The sequence below is a fragment of the Podarcis gaigeae genome (genome assembly GCF_964106915.1).
Source record: "Podarcis gaigeae genome assembly, chromosome: 1".
Classification (NCBI taxonomy): domain Eukaryota; kingdom Metazoa; phylum Chordata; class Lepidosauria; order Squamata; family Lacertidae; genus Podarcis; species Podarcis gaigeae.
The window spans coordinates 47,575,299-47,597,182 of NC_139678.1; the positions used below are offsets into that span (position 1 = coordinate 47,575,299).

Genomic DNA, 21,884 nt, shown 5'->3' on the forward strand with positions numbered 1-21,884 from the left:
TTCTAATCCTTCTAACCTCCTTTGGGGTAGGTTTGCGGGTATGGCAGATGGAGATAGGATCCCACCTGGTGGAAACTCTAGCTCACATGGCCCTTAAATGTAAAATGTATGATGATCTCCGCCAATATTTTTTAGACCATCTATGTATTCCAACATGGAAACCAGAGACAGAGGTTATACACTTCTTATTACAGGGGAGAGACCAGGAGCTCACCAAGACAGTAGCTAAGTTCCTCTATTTGATTTTTTGTCGCCGAAGTATGCTACAGGATCCTGCCCTTGCTGGAGACCCACAAAGATAAAACAGATTGCTCGCCTCTTCTTCCCTTTGGCAAATGACTGTACTGTTGAAATGGCGATGAGATCGCACTGGCCTTTTTATTCTGAATGTATTCTGAATGTTCCTATGACAAATTTGTTCCAATTCAGTTATAAGCAGTGGGTTTTCCTGGGGAAAGCAGTGGGACACACAAAAAACTGCTCAGACACATGCCTAGGAAGACCAAGACAAGCAGAAAACCTCTTGGACTGATGTTTTCTAGGCAAGGGACAAGCGGGAGTGTGGCCTTGAGACCTCATTGTATGCATATAATTCAGTGCAAAGGTCAAAGAAGAAAGGTCAACTTGAGGCATCTAGTCATAAGCCTGCATTTTTTATCAGAGCTTCTATATTTTATCAAGGCTTGTATTTAAAAATGAGCTTAAAAAAAAGGATTTTCAAATGTTTCATGCCAGGCAGAAAGAACCTTGGCAAGAGGTTTTTCTCCTAAGACAAGGGGGCCCCATTGATTTATAGCAGAAAAACAATTCTCAAAGTCATAAAAAGGGAGAATTACATATGCTGCCCTTGCAGACTGAGAAAACACAATTAAAGGCAAGGGTAAATAGTAAAATAATACCAATGTGCCTCCCAGTAAAATGAGCCAGATCTTCTTTCTAAGGTTGAAAGGCCAAGAGCAGTGAAAAAGGCAACTGGCTTGGCTAGAAGAAAAAAGAGCATTTTTGGGAAATTTTCTAAAGCTGTTTCTTTCTTAAACTGAGAGAGTTAAAAAGCTGTTGGGAAGAGCTAATGGGAGAAGCATCTAGCTGGCTGGGAAAGGAGGGGGAAAGGGGGGAGGTGTAAACTGAAGAGGCTTCTTTTTAAAAGCTGTTTTTTACTGAGTTCCTTTTTACTTTACAAAGGCTTTATTCTTTTAAAAGGCTACCTATGATAAATGAATAAAATATATTAGCTTAAATATATTGGCTTAAATGTAATTATGCAAAGGATTTAAGGAATGCTAGATTCTTATTTCATATGGTTGTAAGAGTTGTATTTATCCTGAAATTAAGTCAGCCACCAGCCTAGCCCCCCTGCTAGACAGAAGACGCCATCCAAGCACTCTTGATATATATGGTTGTCAGGCATTTGTTTAGAAACTTTCAAATGAAGGAAATCTTTCAATATTGATGTGAAACTCAAGATCCTTGACATCTGTTGAACATAAAAATGTAAGATTAAACATTTGTTTTAGAAGGCAATAGGGCAAGGAGGGCAAGAGGTGAGCTGGTAATTAAGATTCCATGTAAGATATATTATTACTTATTTGTCACATATATAGCTCTTTGTCTCCCTTATAAGGGCAAGGAAGTGGGTGTATCTTTTGTGGGTGTATCTTTTGTGATTGGTTCTACCAAACAGCCAATAGGAATTTCAACCAGGCTGATTGGACAGAGGCAGCCACAGGAGGAGCAAAGGGGGCTGGATTAAGGGAATATAAGTGCTGGCCAGGATGGCAAGAGGCCAGGCCAGAGCTTGGTAACCATATACCACTGAGCCTCTCATTTATTTGTCTGACAAATAAATTATTATTTTAATTTCTCTATTGCTGCGTTGAATATTTCATTCCAGCTAAGCGTTAACCACAAGCAGGGTGCTACAAACTCACTCAGCCACAGGGGCTCACAGGCCCATCAGAACCAGAGCGTGATGTGTATGTCACAGAGCATGCAAGGGAAGGGGGGTCAGAGCTGGTCTTAGCAACTGCATCCAAGTGTTGCAAGGCAGGGATCCTGCAAAACCTGCCCTGGCACCCCAAAGGCCATAGGAGAATATGGGGAATAGCACCTACAGTCGAGCCAGGAGTTGCTGGATCTCCTGCGATGGAAACGGCAGCTTTTTATCCTGCGAGTGGCCGCCTTGTGGAGGTACACAGAGTTCTTCATGATCACGGGCATCTTGGCTTCCAATTCAGCGTTCCGGATGCACTCTTCAAAGAATTCTGCAGGGAAGAGACACCCAAGGGAGCCAGTTAAGATGTGCCTTAGGCAGGCTCAGTTCAGATTTTGGAAAATCTCCTTGAGGAGATTCAGTTCCGGCTGACGAGGATCAACAGTAGGCTTCTGCTTTCAATTGTTCATCTGGATTTTTGGAGTGATGGCACCGGTCGTGTTGGGGAAGGCAAGATAAATTATGGCTTGCTTACTTTTCAGATTGCTGACGTCGGCTTTCATTTTTTCCTCCTTCTCTTTGTTACGGTGCTTGCAGTTCAGGCCTTGCTCCAGGCTCTGCAGGGCCTCCTCAGCCTCCTGTAAACGCTTCTCCAGGTCCATGCGAACCTTCACCTCTGCCTGAGCAGGAAGGAAATCAGGCAGCCCTCAACCAACCAATAAAAATAACCCAGGGAAAGAAACAAAACACCAAAAGACAAACGTAAGCAAGGACTTCCTTCCTTCCTTCCTTCCTTCCTTCCTTCCTTCCTTCCTTCCTTCCTTCCTTTTGCGCTCTCTCTCTCTCTCTCTCTTTCCCTGTCCTCTTCTAAGGCACATCTGGGAACTTGTATGCTGTGACCCACTTCAGGCATAATTTATTTAATTATGGTATGGATTGTATTACAGTGGTAAGTACTTAATTCGTTCCGGAGGTCCGTTCTTAACCTGAAGCACCACTTTAGCTAATGGGGTCTTGTGCTGCTGCCGCGCTGCTGGAGCACGATTTCTGTTCTCATCCTGAAGCAAAGTTCTTAACCCAAGGTACTATTTCTGGGTTAGCGAGGTCTGTAACCTGAAGTTTATGTAACCTGAAGCATATGTAACCCAAGGTACCACTGTATATAAGTTGTTCATCTAGGGTATGTATTTATCTATTTAAAATATGTTTTTTGGGCCATGCCAGTCAACATTCTGTGTGAAAGTACTCGGAGGAACGCAATTGTGCCAGACCTTTGAGGAAAGAGGAGTGTCCTTCATAACGTTTGGTGCCTTGGGGTAGGTTACTTGGCTCCTAATGTATACCTTTTTTTTATATTGCTTTTATTGTGAAGTTCATGTGTTATGTGTTTAGGAATAGGCCATATAACTTTTTGAACAAAGAATATACCTTCAGCTGTTGGCAACAGAGAGCGAAGGATAATGAGATTGTTTGCTGAGCCTAAAGCAGAAGCCAAATTGGTGTACAACTCTATGCTATCAGTAGGGATGGGTGAATCAGTCAATTTCAGATTCTCTCAGTTTCCCATTTTTCCAATCTTAAGCTCAGTTATGCAGATTTCCACATTATTTTCAAAAAGTCCTGATGAACATTTATCAGCATTTAAGTACAAATTTCTACAATTTTGCCCAATATACACATATTTGCAAAGCAATTCCCCCAAATATAATGCATTTTTAATGTCATTTTCACTAATATATGCATTTTGCTTTGGCTCAGTATATGCATTTTTGTCACATTACTTGGGATTGCAACATTCATGGAAGTGTAACTTCTCTGAATGGCTCACAGGATGGCTGTGTTCCAGTTCTCGTATGGTTTGGGAAAGGGCAAATTAGGTAGAGTCCCCTTGAATTGCAAGCTGAATCAGATTGAACTGAATCCCCAGCTATCAGTACCTTGAGATCTCGCTCGGTTTGCTGCTTCTCAGCGGTCAGCTCTGAGAGCGAATTCTGCAAGGCCTGCGACTGGGAAGAGTAGAACTCCCGCTCTTCCTCTAAAGCTCGGGAGCGTTCTTCATTATCCTTCATCCTGCAAAGCAGCACCAGAGACACATTCAGCCGTTGTCCTCATTCCTCTGCCTCTTTTGTGTTTCTAGAGTTGCCAGGTTGCAACCCACAGATTGACTCTATACCTTCAAATCCTTCCACACAACAGAAGTGGCTCCTCTTTGGCCCATTCCCTCCTCTGCCCCCATTTCCCCACTCCCTTTCCTGCCCGTGGGATGACACAAGATGGCAGGAGCCACAGAGTCAAGGGAGGAATGGATACAAAAAGCCACAGATGCCAAGTCGCCCACTTCTTTCAACCAGGTTGCAAACAGGGAATCCTGTCTGTTTGGAAGACTCTCCTCCCCCCCCCTCACCTTTTCTCAGCCAGGAGTTTCTCCTCCAGCAGCTGGTGCATTTTCTCCTCGATCTGGTGCAAGCTGCTCTGCAGACCCCCGGCAGCATCAGGTTGCTCACAGCTAGGGCTGGTCGGGGGCTGCAACTCGCTCTGGTTCTCTTCCAGCATTTCCAGAGTCCGTTGCTTTTCCAGGGAGAGCGCCTTCAAACCACACAAACAGGTTGGATTGGTTACCCCTTACAATAATTCAAACAAACTTTCTGTTCACATAGGGGGCTCGTCCACACTTGCTCTTTCCCTGCCACTCTCCCCTGGGGAAATCTGCTCTTTACCGCTGAATCGGGGCAAACATCAATTGGGTTTTCCGTGGATGGACGTTTTCTCTGATTCAGCAGGAAAGAGCAGGTTTTCCTGGGGAAAATGGCAGGGCATATGGAAAACCACTTGGAAAACCTATGAAAAGTAGAGTTGCTACATTTCCCTTGATAGCAGTCCTTTAAACACACCCTCGATAAATAGAAACTTTAAACACACCCTCATTAAATAGAAACTTTGCAGCTTGACCCTTTCTCATCACTGCATCTCAGTAACAGAAGAAACTTGACCAGCATAATTCAGCATTTAGGCAGGCAACCCTTGAGATTACATGGGAAATGTATCATGTGAACAAAAAAAACTCATAATTCTGAGAGTGACTTTCCAAGACAATTATACCAGGAGGTATAATTAATTTGTTGATGGACGATTTTGTTGATTTCAGTGTCTATTTCTATTTTTTCCCAGTCTTGACATCCGTTCTTCCCATTTCCACATCTCTGTGGTTTTTAAAAATGAAGAATTCAAAATTCATACACATTTTCAAGTACATTTCTCCTAAAATAATGCAATTTTGCCAAGTATACACACTTTGGAATGCTTTTTGTGATTGGTAAGCAGCATTCCAAAATTCAGAGAAGTGCAACATTTCAAGGAATGAAATGTTCAAAGAGTTTTGGTTCATGTATTGGTTCAGGAAATGAAAACTGGGTATTAACGTGTGAGTCACAAAATCTATTGCAAAAAGCCCAGGAGCCCATTGTACAATCTCCTAAAACATCCCTGCCATGAATAAGGGAATTGTGCTATGAGCAAAACATTTTTCCTTGAAGCCTTAAGATTTTAGTTCTTACTGTATAGATTAAAAACTCATTCTGAAATGATTTCTATGGAAAACAGTTGCTAGATCTTAAAGGCAGCAATCTGGAGAGAGGTGGAAAGTAAGACACCTACTTCCAGGGTCTTCTGCAATGTCTCTGTCAGGTTTCGGAGTCCTTTCTTTTCCTCCTCCACTCCTTTGAGGGACTGGGCAGTCATCTCCAGCTCCCTGGAAAACAACCAGTTGGGGGAAGAAATTTTGATTCGTGCAGCCTTCGCCAACCTAGTGCCCTCCAAATGTTTGGGACTACAACTCCCATCAACCTTGGTCAGCACAGCTGGTGGGGGGGGGTCTGGGCAGGTGGGCCCGGCTTTGCAAGAAACAGCCTTGCAAGTTGCACGTTCACCATGACAGCACTAAGGTAACTATTACTAGAATTTGATAAACATTTTGCAGCTGTGTGCCGAAAGACAGCGTCTGGTAAAAATGCTGCTTGAAAGAATAGCAAAATTTAAGGCTTATTAACTTCAGATTAGGAAAGTCATTCTGAGCACAAGAAGGTTCACAGTATAGAAGGCCATATCCAAAAGAGGAGCCCAAATTGCCAAAGGAGGAGAATACATGTATTGATATTATATGGAGGTCAATGTACAAGAACTAGGCCAGTGGGGGACACAAGGATAGTTAAGAAGCAATGGGATGTACCAGGAAATAAGGGCTTTCAGTGAGGGCTTGCTAAGGTGGCCATTCCCTCAAGATAATCACCCCTAGCTGCCAATGGAAGGACCCACTTTTTCACCAGGCCACTTCAGAGTTTAGGTACTATTACCGTTTAATCTGCTCTTGCTCCACTCGCAAATCTTGCACCACCTCCTCAAACTGCTGCTTCTCGGCCTCCAGTACTTGGTTGAGGTGCTCCAGAGCCTTAAAAGAGAAGAGGAGGAGGTACATGGAATGCCCCAAAGGCTGCAAAGTTCCTTATCTCATACTGTGTCATGTGGAAAACATGTGGAAAACATGACAAGTGTATCTGTGGAAAACACTTCCATATAGAAGAGAACACAAACCTTGCACAGGTATCGTCACACAACGTTTGCTGTATGCAAACACACAGAAGGGGGTAATAGCAAATCACACTTTCACCGTGGCCTGGTTATCAATGAAGCTAAGCCATAGTTTGTGAAACTGAACTATAACTAGACCTACTCTGGTCAGCTAACTATGGTTTGTTTGTAGCCAACAAACCAGAACATGAAACCGTGGTTTAAAGATGGCTTACAAATTTAGGGGTGAGTTAACTTTAGTTTCTCTGTGTGTCTACACCCACTATCCTGGCATGTTCTGGTTCCTCACCCCAGATGACTGCCAGGCTACAGAGCTGCAAGGCTAGAGCATTTTGAAAACAAAACCAACACAGGGTGAAATAAAGCAACAGTTCCTTTGCCTGTGTGCAAGATTTAATCTAGTTTATTTAACAAACTATAGTTAAACTATGACTAAGGGTAAAGCGAGAATGCAGCCAATGTGTGCATATGCAGCAACAAATGCACAATACAAATCCATGCGTTCAGTGATCAGTAGGGACAACCATATTATAATTTCCAATATGGAAGTGCTCTCCACAGAGAATTTTAGGAAAGGAGGGTAAACCTGTGGTTTTCCAGCTGCTGCCTGACTCTCTCAGCCCCAAACAGCATGCCCAATGGTCAGGGAGGGATGACTGGGAGCTGCAGTCCAGCAATAGCTGAAGCACCACAGGCTCCCCACCCCTGCTTTAAAGAGATGCCATCAAGGTTTGCCCAGGATGACCACTTTAAAAAAAAAAAAAATAAAACATTGAAGCACTATATGAACAACATTCTTGTATTTTTATTGCCTATTACTATCAATAATCATTTGTGACGTGCAAACTGATCTGGGGAAAATTTATTGATGCAATGATGAGGCATGGTGTGAATAGCAGCTAGTGCTTCAAAACTTGCAGAACTATTCTCCCCCCCCCCCCCCCCCAGTATTCTATCTATATTTAGATAGAATGAAGTTGGTGTGCTTCCAGGAAAGCCTTTAAAGGTGTTGCATCTGCCTTCACCCTAAGAAGAGATCATGATACTGTACAATCACTGGACCCCAAGCTGCCCCATAATTTTATTATCACAGATTTTCCTAAAACCCCAGACGCCCTTCACTCTAAACCTCTGGAGGGGGGGGGGCATAAAATGCAACTTGTTTCTATTGCATTAAATGGAAGTCTTGCTCTTACGCATGTTGTCAATAAACAAAGTCAGAAAGTTAAAAGGAGAATAAACCTCTCTCTGCTCCCTCTGTAGACACAGCTCTTCCGTCTCTTCCATCAGTTTATCTGCAAACAGACAGGGAAAAGTGAATGGAAGCAAATTGCTTAAGACAGTTGGACAGAAATTGCATGGACCTTGAAACACAGCACAGCGAGAACCTCGCTTCTTGCATATTGTGCTGTGATTATTTGAATTTACTATGATGAGACTGCTTTCATGTGTTCTCGTCTCCCACCAGTCTCCTGCCAAATGAATTATAAATGACAACAACAACTTGTTCAGCCTTTAGTGCCTTCCTTCCAAGGGGGTCATTGTCTACTAATGTACCTAGATTTACAACTCCTCTCATCGAGTAGGATGGCATCACTGCCTTCATTTAACGGATGGTTAAAAAGAGTACACACTGAACAAGGTCAGCAGCAAAGCAGTGAAAAGGCTCACTCCTAGTCCTTAAGGGGCTTTGACTGTGTTCATACACTTGGGGGAGGAAGCACGCACTGTGAAACAACAGCACAGTGTTCCCAGCTCCCATGCAAATATTTCAGGGTGAGATTTGCATGAGAACAAGTGGGTGGGAGGTGCTTAAATTTCCCATTGCCTGATTCCAGTCTATTAATTCACCACTCAGAAAGCCCAGCCCCTTACCCCAACTGGCCTCAGCAATCCAAACCCAAGATTTGCCAGGATGGGATAGATGGTTGAGCTGGCTAAGCCTGGACTATACCAGTCCCCCATCCTCCGTCAGCTAAAGACAGGCACCCCCAAACTCGGCCCTCCAGATGTTTTGGGACTACAATTCCCATCATCCCTAGCTAACAGGACCAGTGGTCAGGGATGATGGGAGTTGTAGTCCCAAAAACATCTGGAGGGCCGAGTTTGGGGATGCCTGGCCAAAGATATGCTGGTATAAGTCCCGCATGCGGGCTCAGTCAGGGTTCAGCCCAAGCCGACTAATCCAGGGTGAATCCCTAAAGAAGAGGCCTTCTGGGAGAGGTAAAGGAAGTTTTTAATATTCTGTTGGAAACTGCCCAGGGTAGTTGAGGCAACCCAGTCAGATGGGTGGGGTATGAGTTATATTATTATTATTATTATTATTATTATTATTATTATTATTATTATTTATTATTATTATTATTACCACCGCCCCATTCCAAACTCCAGTCACTCAGACATATGTGACCTTGCAACCCAGAAGTTACACTGCCAAAAAGGTGGTGAAAGTCAAACTGTCCCACATCTGTCAGTAGTAGCTCCACTCCCGAACAGAGTTTGGGCTAGAGATTAGTTACATTTGCATAATTTACCCTGCATAAATGATGCTGTCTTCCTATAGTCTGGAATGCTCTGTCCCTGTGCTTTGACATAGGAGGGGCACCGCAAAGGCCTTCCCTACTTGATCTCGATGGGCAGGTGTCAGGCTACGACAGGAACGGGAAATGTTCTCCTGAAAATGCCCCCCCCCCAGTCACATTAACTTGGAAGCTTCCATCACAACATCAAACGAATATCTTTGAACCTAGGAACGGCCTGCACTCCCAAGGCACTCATTAACTCTGCTTTATTTTTGTCTGCTGTAATAGCTTAGTAGAACATGCTGCTTAATTGAGGTCACTGGTGATGAGGTCTTGAAGGTACACAGGCAGAACTGTTAACTCAGCCACCATTACAGAAAGAAGGTAGGCACCTGGGATGCTGCATATGGGGGAGGGGGGAGGTCATTACACCTGTCACACACACCCCAACAACATGTTATAAAGCACACTGTACATTGATGTCGCTCTACAAATGATACAATGCATTAATCGTATACTGATTTGTGCTGCTGATACGCTATTCCTCCCTGAGGACTAGCGGCTGTTAGTTCCAACCTAAATACTCCTGCTTCTCCTTGGCCAGCTGGAGTCCCTGGGCTTCGAGGCTCTCAATCATGGCTTCTCCCAGCTGAGCGTTTCTCCAGGTCCTGAAGAAAAGAACAAATGAAAGGATGGAAATAGCTCCTTTTAAAGAACAGCCTGCTGTCAAGTTTGCATTCTCCCCTCTCCCTGTGGCTGTGAAAGCAGAAGAACCTCTTCACAAACACTGAACAGAGAGGGAGAGAGATGGCCTGTTAAAAAATGGCGAGCGTGGCCAGCCTGTTCCCCAAGTACATTAACCTGAACAGATAGGCTACCAGTTGGAGATAATGAAAACAAATCGCCAACACGACGATGGATCAGGAAACTCATTTCTCTCCAGAGAACAAAATGGCAATAAAAGCTTGGGGCCGAAGTAATTCATCAAGTCCTTTTAACCATCTCTTTCAATTTCCTAGGCTTTCTGTGGCTCTCGTAGCTCCAAAACTCTCCCCTAGTGTCCCACAAATCACAACCCTCCCGATTTCCATCCACAGGCAGATTCTACATCCTGAAAGGCTGGAAACGTGAACCCCCAAGCCTGGATGTGGGCCGGGACCACACCCAGATTTCAGCGCAACAGATGGATCCAGAGCTCAGGATTGATTAATAATTTGAATTAAAACTGGGCAAGGTGAACCACCCTGAGACCCCCGGGTATAGGGCAGTATATAAATAATAATAATAATAATAATAATAATAATAATAATAATAATAATACACACCTGCTGCTTGGCCAGATTTTTTCTCTGCACCCCCCGGCATGTGCTCCCCACCCAAAGGTTGCCCAACAGGGAATGCAGCCCCCAATGCTGGAAGCATTCCCTGAACTAGATGAATGCCGTCCCTCCCTATATCTGAGGTCCCTGGACTGAGATTGCCACGCAGAGAGCAAAATGGACGTGCCTGCTCTGCTACGGATGGCCAGTTTGCTTGCGAAGCCCACATTTTTCAAAATGCTCCTTGACCTTCACGGCCACGGGCTCTCTGCTTCTCTCCTAACAAAACAACTGCATGACTGGTGGAGCAATTCCTCAGAGCTATTTTAAACTCCTCTGGGCAGCAAAGGTGCTCTTCGGTGATTTTGCTTCTGCAGCAAGGATTATGCAAGCAGCAATCTAGATTGTTACAGTGGTACCTCGGGTTACATACGCTTCAGGTTACAGAGTCCGCTAACCCAGAAATAGTACCTTGGGTTAAGAACTTTGCTTCAGGATGAGAACAGAAATCGTGCTCTGGCAGCGTAGCGGGAGGCCCCATTAGCTAAAGTGGTGCTTCAGGTTAAGAACAGTCTCAGGTTAAGAACGGACCTCCGGAACGAATTATCAGCCTGAAGGCTGGAAGCCAGGCTGGCTTGATGGCATACTTCATGGTTCATAAATTTAGGGGTGAGGCAAGTCCCCTAAAGAGGGGAAGGGGAAATGGAGGTTGGGGTCTGAGAAAGTTCTGTAGCAGTCCATGAAGCAAGGGGTTTCATTTGCACATGCAAGGGGTGAGCCAGCCATTTAAAAGTGCATCAGAGGAAATCCAATAATGTCCAGGAGTGAGTGGGGCAGACATTCATTCATACAACAATGAACTGCAGTTCCATGTGCACCCCTAAAATCGGCTGTGGTGGGGCTGGGGGATCCTGCAAATCAGTGTGTCTGCAGGACAAACGAGAGGAATGGGATGTCGTGCAAGTCCACTTGAGATTTTGCCAGCCGCCCATTGTTTATTATCTCTGGGATAATGGGTCCCAGGTCAATATGGAACGGCTGGAAACTCACGCTTGCAGCCACTGGCAGAACAATCCGGTGCATGTTCACTCACAAGCCAGTTTTCCGTTTCAGTCACACCCGCCAAGAAAGCTGCTTAGGACTGCTGCATAGATGGCCAGTGCTATGTCTGATGCATAAGTGCCTTTTATGAAAAGTTATTATGTGCTTCGTCCTGCTATTGCTATTGTGACCTTGCTTCCGCAGTATGAGTACACACACAAAACCTAGAATAAACCCTGGTGGGTGAAAAGGGTTTTATTTTTTTTAAATTGTTCCCTGTAAGCTTCAATGAAATAAAATCTTTCTAGCTGGATATAAACTGCTGGTATGGAGCAAACAGCAAAACTTAAGCAGCTTAGCTGACGATTATAGGGCTCTAAAAGTTCCCCATCTGTTTTGGGAGTGCCTCCCACTGTAGCCCTTGCCTTGCTTACTTCTCGGAGATGGAAAGAGCTTCCCCTTTCATTATGTGAAACACAGCATGAAGGTCAGGAGGACAAGCACTTGCAGTCCAGTTCCATGCTCAGTGTAGGGTCCCTATGCCCACTGAAACAATTTAAAATGCACCTAAATCAATATAGGATTGCAAGTGTGCAGCTCAGTCCTTCTTATGTTTATGCACTAGACTCACTGAATGTACACCTGAGTGTGCAAAGGTTTGCATCCTTAGTTAAAAAAAAACACCACATGCTTGCTGAATATTACAGGTGTGCAAAAGCAGGGTAAGAATTTTGGAGTAACAGACTTCTTTGTAGAACTTTGGGGAGCTGCATTATTGCTGATGAGAAGAACATAATGAGATTCATCTTCTTGAAATGCATCTATGGTCCTAGTTGCCTGCATCTAGATTAGGAGGGAAGGGACCTCATCTCCTGGCCACAGAACCACAGTAGTAAGTGCCATAATAAACCCTCCTGGACACGGTAACCTAAGTACAGAGGCCACTTTGTAAAGTTCCCTAGTCTTAAATGTACTGTTCTGCTTGTCAGTACAATGTGCCTACTAGGAAGTTACGAAATCTGGGACTTGATGATGCAGTGGTACCTGGAGAAAGCAGCTTTCGTTCTCAGAGTCAAAGCCCAATCCAGACAGAGTTAGGTACCTTTAAATGCCATTGATTTCACTGGGAGAATTAGGGATGTGTGTCTAAGTTCTTAACTCTGGCTGGATATACAGTGGTACCTCAGGTTAAGTACTTAATTCGTTCTGGAGGTCCATTCTTAACCTGAAACTGTTCTTAACCAGAAGCACCACTTTAGCTAAAGGGGCCTCCTGCTGCTGCCGGAGTACAATTTCTGTTCTTATCCTGAAGCAAAGTTCTTAACCTGAAGCACTATTTCTGGGTTAGAGGAGTCTGTAACCTGAAGGTACCCACAATTCCCATTCCCCTTTCCAGGGCTGTTATTCCCTGCCTACCCCTCAGAAAATCCCTCCACTTCAGTTGCCATAACCAATTTCCACTTGATCCCAGCCCCAAATCTCCCCACTAAATTGTAGTTTAGCGTGATGAGAGCAAACTGCTGCAAGCTCCATCAGGCTTGCATGTTCTTCCCTCCCCTCCTCTGGTGGAGTTGCAAGGAGTTTGGGAGTTTTTGCTTCTCTTTTTCGCGTAAACCACACCGGTTAACACTGTGTATGGTTTGTTTGAAACAAGACAACTTCAAACTATAGTTTCAGGAGATGGCTTGTTTAAACAAACTGCAGCTAATCTTAACCACAGCTGAGAGGTTGAACAAAATGCTGAATTCTGGTTAAAGTAAAACTGAAGCAAAGGCATCAAAATTTCTCCTTGTGGCTGGGCTGAGGAGACGGGCAGGCAAGCTCTTCATTCTCATCACAGATTTCTGACTGTGGCCATATTCTTGCCATTATCTCCGTTACCCTCTTGGCTTTACTACTACAAATTATATATTTTGGGATACAGCCCCCAAAGAGCAGCAGATAGTATTAATGCTAACAATTAGAGTATTAATGAAACCAGAGCTTAGGTAAATAGTAGCTTTAAAGTAAGTGCAAGCCTAACAGAGCAGCTCCTCAGATACTTACACTTTCCCGGACTCCTGTAGCATTTCCAGCCACTGGGCTTGTTCATATTCTGATTCTGCTGCCAGGACAATGGTACCCTTAAAAGAGAAACACAGCGGCTATGAAGAGAGAAGCGGTATGAAAATATTAGGGCTGTTGCATGGGCCCATTGATCTGATTTGGGGCCTAATCCAGTGTTTCAGAGTGGTCCTGATCCAACCCTGGATGATCTTGGGCCACCCAAATCCTAATTGTGGACCTTGCCCAGTCATGTAATTAAGCATGTGGTCAACAAGGGAAGAAAGGAAGGTCACACACACACACCTGGCTGCATCCACTTTTGACTGGATGAAAAGTGGGTGAAATGGACCTAATCTGTCTCAGGGTGATTTGGGGCTGCCTCAGTCTGATCTGGCCCAAATCCCAGGTCAACCTGAACCTCTTTGCTTGCGTATGACAAGTGTCCAGGGAGTATATCTGTACTAGACACATCAGTTTTATGCTAATTTAACAGGGGGGAGAAGGGCTGTCGCTCAGTTGTAGAGCATCAGATTTGCATGCAGAAAACCCCAAGTTCAGACATCAGCATCTCCAGGTACAGACCCTCCAAATGTCCCTATTTTCCAGGGATGTCCCTGATTTAGAGAAGCCGCCCCGGTTTCTGATTGAATCCCGGAATGTCCCACTTTTCTTTAGAATGTCCCTATTTTCATTGGAGAAATGTTGGAGGGTATGGAGTTATCCAACCCCCGATCCATCTGAAGGCAATCGTTTAAAGGGAAGGGTTGTGTTTTTTTAATGTTTATTGTTTTGTTATTATATGTGATGGAAGCTGCCCAGAGTGGCTGAGGCAGCCCAGTAAGAAGCGTGGGTTGTATTTCTCCGACGTATTTTCATCAGAGAAATGTTGGTGGGAATGCAGGTAAAGCTGGGAAAAGACCCCCCTCTGAAACCCTGGAGTTTCTGCACTGCCAGTCATTGTAGGTAAAGCTGACTAGGAATTGTAGTTAGACCAGGGATACCCAGTCACCCTCACAAACTATTCTCAGAGGTCCCTGGGGAGAGAGAATAACTATTAAGCCCAGGGATCACCACTGTGGAGTCTGTGGGTACACAGGTGCTCACAGAGGCCTTCCCTGGCGTCCACAGGGTTCCCTCTCCTCCTACAATAAGGCTTCTGTTCATAGAATCACAGAATTGTAGAGCTGGAAGGGAGAATCATCTAGTCCAACCGCCGGCAAAGCAGGAATCTTTTGCTCAACTATGTTGCAGTCAATATAGCAGGTTGCGGTGTCTATAACAGTTTTGCCAATTTGCAAAGGTGGCCACAAGCCCAGAAAGGCTGGTAACCCCTGGTTTAACTAGTATAATTGTCTAGAAACAGCCTTACTTAGACACCACAGCGCCTTATGTGAAAAGCTGCAGTTACAGAAAACAAAACTGGGAGGTCATTCCATTCCTCATAAGAAATATGCAGCGTGAATATATAGTGGAGAAGGGCTGTAGTTCAGTGGTAGAGCATCTAATCCTCATGCACAAAGTCTCAGGTTCAGTCCCCAATATCTCTGGGCAAGGCTAGGAGGATCCCTGTCTGAAATCTGAGAGTGTCACTGCCAATCAGTGCAGACAATACTGAGCTAGATAGACTAACGATCTGACTCGGGATAAGGCAGCTTCCTGCATGTGGCAGTTTCAATCACATTCATTTCTCATCTGTCAGCACACTCAGCTTATTCCTTAATTGGCAGCTTGCAACAGCTTTAAAAAATACTGTAAACTAAGGAGGAAAAAGAAATTGTCTTTACGTGGAAGTCCTCATGGGAGATTTTCATTGCATAAGGCATGTTTGGCTCTTCTTTGGCTTCAACGATGCAGCCGCCCAGAGGTATGACACCCTGTGGAGACACACCAAAAATTTAGACTAGTTCGTGTGACTCTCTACTGAATTGCAGCATGATACAGCTTAAAATGGGATGCGGGTGGCGCTGTGGGTTAAACCACAGAGCCTAGGACTTGCCGATCAGAAGGTCGTGGTTCGAATCCCTATGACGGGGTGAGCTCCCGTTCCTCGGTCCCTGCTCCTGCCAACCTAGCAGTTCGAAAGCACGTTAAAGTGCAAGTAGATAAATAGGTACCGCTCTGGCGGGAAGGTGAACGGTGTTTCCGTGCGCTGCTCTGGTTTGCCAGAAGCAGCTTAGTCATGCTGGCCACATGATCCAGAAGCTGTACACTGGCTCCCTCGGCCAATAAAGCGAGATGAGCGCCGCAACCCCAGAGTCGGCCACGACTGGACCTAATGGTCAGGGGTCCCTTTACCTTTACAGCTTAAAATGAGTTACGGTCAATGGGTATCTATCATGGTGGTTTCCTAGCAACCCTTAAAAAACTACAGTGCCCAGAATTCTTTGAGAGAAAATGTGCATTGACTTTTCTTTAAAGGTGCATTATGAGAAACTGTACATCAACTATAGGATGTACATGTATTAATTTACAAAGCCCTGAACAACTAAGGTCCAGAGTACCTATGGGTCCACTTGAATCCTCATATCCCAGCTTAATCATTGAGATCTCCCATAGTGCCACCGGTTGACCCCTGAGTTAGGCAACACTCAAGTGCCCACAGAGGAAATGATTGGATACCCATTCATTCATATTTAAAAGGGACAAGAATCAGAAATATACACATTCGTGTTTTTAATGCCCAGTTAGCACACCTAGGTACTTCCAGGGATATCTTCTATGAAGAAGATACACAAGAGTCTAGCTCCAGGTGTCTATGAGGAGTGCATTTGCAGATGCTGCTTACTTTAGGGTGGATATTAAAGTAGCGATTGTTTTCAAAGTTCTTCTTTTCATTCTCAGCATAGTAAAGCAGAAAACTCTCCTTGATGATAAAGAACCTGAAAAGAAAGGAAGACAGAAATATTACATTTTATAAAAACACTTAACTCCCCAGTAATTTCATATGGATGACAATACTGCAGGTGGACTATATCATGATTCTGTGGAAAGTGCTAACATTACCAAACTTTGTGTTTGACCTGCAGATCTCTCTAGCAATGTGCACCACGCTCTCTCCTTCCAATGACATGTGCTGATTGGCTAGTATTGTAGCTGCCCTTACAGCTCTGTGCTTCCAACTAATAGGCTGACCTGATACTATCAGACCTGAAAGGTTTAGAATAGAGGTTTTCAAATTTTCTACCCTCAGGACTCACCTGAGATGGCTGAAAATTATTGAGGCCCACTAGTCACAAAATGGTGGCACAGGGGCAGAGCTAGGCATAAAATGGTGGCAGAAAGAAGATGATTTTGGCATAATCAGCCAAAACAATAATTCAAAATAATTTTATCCTTCGTTAGAAATTGCTACATTGTGAGTCACCAAGTTAGAAGATAATTTGAGAAGGCCTTTTATTGCTAGTAGTTCATTTGTATTGGTTTACACACACACACACACACACACACACACACACACACACACACACACACGTAACTTCATGAAAAACAAGAGATATTACACATTGGGTTATAAAGTGGGGATGGATTTGGTTGAATCACTGAATGTGGTTATTTTTCACCCTTGGATGGTGGTAGTGGTGTGCGTGGGCTATTTTGGGGAGGGGTCATCACATGTGCATGAGCATCCAGCCTCCCTCTCCAAGCCGGGCAGAAACTTCCAGGATTTTGGGAAATAGGCACCAGGTTAACATGTAGGGGACTAGTCTAGTCCCCCTAAGGGTCCACTGACTGACTGCATGCCAGTGGATGTTGATTATCTTTGTGGAGGGGTTTTCACCAGCAAATCCAGAGGAGTTAGATCGAAAGAGATGGCTACAAATTCACCCTCTAATGGGATGAAGGATATTCCCTTGCTACTGTAAGCCATCCCAGCAGTGAGAGTGTTCTATGAATATTATCTGTACATTTAAGTTTTAGCTCTGCAGTTCGGAGGGCTTAAGAATCTCAGGAGGGCAAATACTGGAATGATACACTGTTCCCCCATGTTTGCTCTTATGTGTGAAAGGAGCAAAGCAACATTAGCAGAGTATTAAAAAAACTGAATATAGAACCCACTGACATTGTCCAGGGATTTGAAGCCTAAAGTGAAATGTAATTATCCAGGCTGGAGATTTGTTTTGAATGTTCTCAAAGTGACAAAAGGAGCTTGAGAGGTCTGCAGCTCCCAATATTTCTTTAGATGATAGGTTTGCCCTTAATTGCTAATATATTTCAGAGCTATTCCAATTCTCAGCCTTGGCAAAGGAAAGACACTTTCTGTCTAAGCAGAATAAGGGACTCTTGATTCATCATCCCCAGAAGCTCCTGCTTGGATAGGTGTTTTCTCCAGTTCCTCAGTAAATCACTCCAGAAGCACTTCCGTCAACAATGGCATGCTAAATGCAAATCTCTGCATCCCCATCTCAAATGCAAAGTGTTAGTCTAGGGACTCTCTAATATTTAGTTTAGTTATATTCATTCATTCATTCATTCATTCATTCATTCATTCATTCATTTATTCATTCATTTCTATACCACTCTTCATCCAAAGATCACAGGGCAGTTTACAATATAAAAACACAAAAATACATAACATGATATCAAACAATAATAACCACCACACACACAGTTTAAAAGGCCATAGATTGTTTAATAAACCAAAGGCCTGGGAGAAGAAAAATGTTTTTTGCCTGGCGCCTAGAGATATGTAATGACTCCCACCTTTCATCCAGGAAACTCAAGGCCACCCTCTCCAAAGTACCCTCACAACAAATTGGTGAGGTAAAAAAGGTAAAAAGGTAAAGGACCCCTGGATGGTCAAGTCCAGTCAAAAGTGACTATGGGGTGCTCAGCTTGCTTTCAGGCCGAGGGAGCCAGTGTTTGTCCAAAGACAGCTTTCCGGGTCATGTGGCCAGCATGACTAAACCACTGCTGGTGCAACAGAACACCGTGTCGGAAACCAGAGTGCATGGAAACACCATTTACCTTCCCACCGCAGCAGTACCTATTTATCTACTTGCACTGGTGTGTTTCCGAATTGCTAGGTTGGCAGGAGGTGGAACAGAGCAACCTTCTGATTGGCAAGCACAAAAGGCTCAGTGGTTTAGATCACAGCGCCAAGGGCCAAGCAGGGATTTGAACCCTGGTCTTCCAGGTCCTAGTCTGACACCATAGCCACGGCACCAACATCTATTATCAACTTCATTAGGAGCCAGTTGCCTTTTTTTTGTTATTGTCAATATTTGAACCCACTTAGCAGGGCATGTGGTGACGGTGGAGGAGGGAGAACCATTTTTTACTTCCATTCTGTCAAGTGAGCAAAGTTGCTTCATTTGTGGCCACACTCAGGGCTTTCTAGTGTTAAAGATTTCTTTGCATTTGGTCTTCCAGAAGACCTTGTTTTCTTAGCGAAGAACTGAAGGCTGGAGGTGGATGGTGGCTTTTCCATGAGTGAAAGATGGCATGGTAAAGGATCGTTGCCCATGCTGTGCAGACTTGTTTATTTTGCTGCACTAGAAGAACCTGACAAGTCTGTTCGACTGTGACCATGGTGGGACATCTCCCCCCCCCCACCCCAACCCCGGCCACTAGAATGCACATCACAAGAAGAAATTATGGTCTTTAGCATTTCACTTTTACTCCCTGAAAAATATAAACTCTTCATTTTTAAAAGGTATAATAAAATGGATTTCAGGAAGTTTAAAGACAATACTTGAGAAGACTTAAGTACAGAGATCAGGTGTGGTCATTCAAAGGGCATTTGTGTGGAATTGCTTTCCTATTCTAGTCCTCCATCCTGCTTGAGCCCAACCTCCTAAATTAGACATGGGAGGTATCCATTAAAAGTACAGCCACATTTATCCTTACAGCAACAGCCAAGGCGACATTTTCCCACCTTCACCGCATCAAGCTGTTGGTCCCTTAACTTTCCCGCCCCGACCTGGCCACAGTGATCCATGCGACGGTCACCTCCAGGCTTGACTACTGTAATTCGCTCTACGCGGGGCTGCCCTTGAAGCTGTCCCAGAAACTCCAGTGGGTGCAGAATGCTGCAGCGAGGCTCTTCACGGGGTCTCTGCCATGGGAGCGTATTCACCCAGTGCTTTTTCAGCTGCACTGGCTCCCGGTGGAGTACAGGGTCAGATTTAAGGTGCTGCTTTTGACCTTTAAAGCCCTTCACGGCCTAGGACCCTCGTACCTACGGGACCACCTCTCCCGGTATGCCCCACAGAGAACCTCAAGGTCCATAAATAGCAACACCCTAGTGGTCCCAGGCCCTAAGGAAGTTAGATTGGCTTCAACCAGAGCCAGGGCCTTTTCAACTCTGGCTCCGGTCTGGTGGAACGCTCTGCCGCATGAGACCAGGGCCCTGCAGGATCTGATTTCTTTTCTCAGGGCCTGTAAGACAGAGTTGTTCTGCCTGGCCTTTGGCTTGGAGCCAATTTGATTCCCTCCCCCTCTTTCTTTTTTCTTTTCCTTTCTCCTCCTGCGATGAGGCTACATTTTAATATTTTAATGTTTCAATATTTTAATGTTTTATTCTAATTTTGTTTTTAAGTTGTATTCATTCAACTTGTTTTTATTATTGCTTGTTAGCCGCCCTGAGTCCGGCCTTGGCTGGGGAGGGCTGGGTATAAATAAAAATTATTATTATTATTATTGTCAGGGGCTCAGGAGCAGAGGCACAGGAGAGGGAGGAAATGGAGAGTGAGGGGGAGGAATCCGAAGGGAGCGTAGGCGGTGAGAGTGATCAGAGGGATTCCATGAGCCTCTCCAGCGAATCGGAAGATTCACAGAAGGGAGCGCCGATGGCCAGGGGAAGGGGGGTGCCAAGGGGGAAACCCCAGAAGGAAGGGGCCAGCGGGGACTCCCAGAGCAGCAGTTGGAAATCAGGACCAGCTTCCCCACCAGAGCGCAGTGGGGGGGAGGAGTCCCAGGCATCGGGACCAGTGTTTTCACCACCAGCGAGAGAAGATGAGTCAGGACTGGCCACGCCTCCATCGGAGAGCGGGGAAACGGTCAAGAGGAAAGTTACCGGCTGGGCGCGCGCGCCAAGTTCAAATGTACAGGCGAGCGGCACAGCAGGTAGCCCGGATAGGGAGCCAGGTCCTAAAGCCCGCAGGAAGGAGGGGCAAGACTCAGGGGGGTCAGCGTCAGAAGAGTCCAGAAAGGGACTTCCGGAGGCGGCGCAAAACAGCAATGGCGGTCCTCTTCGCGCTGTGAAGAGGGGCTCCGCGAAAAAGGGTCGTCCGCTACGGCAAAGCGGAGACCCATCAAGAAAAACCGCAGGCAGAGCGAGCCTGTGGCCGTGGGACTCGGCGGGCGCCTTGAGCCCCCCCAGAAGCGGAGAAGGAACCTCGTAAGAGGCTCCGGAACGTGAAAGGGGGAGCGGCGCTGTGAGTTCATCGCTCTTTTCGTGGACGCAAAGCCGCGCTGCTGCTGCTGATGAGCGCCGACCTTTCTTCCTGAAAACATCGAAATTGGAGCAACATACCCGTGAGTAAAGGGTTTAAATTTTTTTACCAAAATTGGAGAAATTCGGCTGAAAACGGGAGGCGAGTAACAGGAAGTCCGCCTCCCGACTCTGCTAATTAGATCAAAGCAAGGGCTCGGAAGCGAGCTGAAGTGTTTAAAAGGGACTGTAAAAGTGGAAGAAAGAGTGCATTAATAGACTGTGTATCTTTGAGGAGAAAAGGGAAAGAACTGTGAAATTTATGGACTTTTGCTTTTTGGAACTGCCCCCCTATTTTTGGGCTAAACGGAATTAAAAGGGGTAACCCTGTCATCGGGCTGCCGGTGTATAGAAGAGAACTGTCAAACTGCTGTCAAACTGACGATATTGTAGCAGAGACTTAAACTGTTGCATGGACTGAGATATTAACGTTTAACATTGTTGCTGAGACCTCCTTTGACACCTTGTGGCTGGAGTTAAAGAAACTGGAAGCTTTGGAAACCTTCCTTTTGCGCATTGGAATTACAAAAATTTAACATGGGGAATATAGGAACTTCAATGGCAGAAAATAGTTCCTTCCTTTTTTGAAATTTTGAAACACTCCCCCTAGAGGACTGTGGAAGTATAGTGGCCTGGGAATTGAACTTTATTGAAATTTTTTGTGGTTTAATTGTTTATACTTTGGACTCGTCTTTCTCATGGGACAAAAGATCATTTGACCTTGAACAGAGGCAGGTGTGGAATGAGCGGCTCAGGGAGAACAAGAGCAGCTAAAGATAAAGATAAAGAAAAAGAGAAAAAATCTGGGCAACTTACGCAAACAACTTTAACTCATCATCGTAGATCATCCGTCCCAACTGTGCTGACAGCACAGGAGGTGGAATTTGTACAGCCTGCTACAGAAGATATGGCAACTGGAGGATCTGAAACAGTTTTGAAACAAATTTTGGAACAACTGGCAGTTTTAAATCAAAAAGTGGACAATCAAACATCAAAAATTGACCAAGCTA

The 21,884-nt window shown here is 44.9% G+C and overlaps 2 protein-coding genes across 3 annotated transcripts in view; one reads left to right on the forward strand and one right to left on the reverse strand.

Annotated features, from left to right (window-relative positions):
* Positions 1–21,884, forward strand: part of SLC10A1 (solute carrier family 10 member 1) — a 322,488-nt gene that overhangs the window by 138,866 nt on the left and 161,738 nt on the right.
* PLEKHD1 (pleckstrin homology and coiled-coil domain containing D1) overlaps positions 1–21,884 on the reverse strand; it is a 33,839-nt gene that overhangs the window by 2,166 nt on the left and 9,789 nt on the right. For both annotated transcript variants that reach the window (XR_014566295.1, XM_083747388.1), the window contains exons 2-12: positions 16,228–16,321; positions 15,227–15,316; positions 13,443–13,519; positions 9,613–9,704; positions 7,757–7,809; positions 6,280–6,374; positions 5,585–5,678; positions 4,335–4,516; positions 3,868–4,000; positions 2,466–2,610; positions 2,112–2,261 (exon numbers count right to left, since the gene is read on the reverse strand). Coding sequence is in view for 1 of the 2 variants with exons in the window: in XM_083747388.1 (XP_083603514.1) it covers positions 2,112–2,261; positions 2,466–2,610; positions 3,868–4,000; positions 4,335–4,516; positions 5,585–5,678; positions 6,280–6,374; positions 7,757–7,809; positions 9,613–9,704; positions 13,443–13,519; positions 15,227–15,316; positions 16,228–16,321 (1,205 nt within the window). In the remaining variant the exon portion in view is untranslated. The remainder of the gene's footprint in view (positions 1–2,111; positions 2,262–2,465; positions 2,611–3,867; positions 4,001–4,334; positions 4,517–5,584; positions 5,679–6,279; positions 6,375–7,756; positions 7,810–9,612; positions 9,705–13,442; positions 13,520–15,226; positions 15,317–16,227; positions 16,322–21,884) is intronic.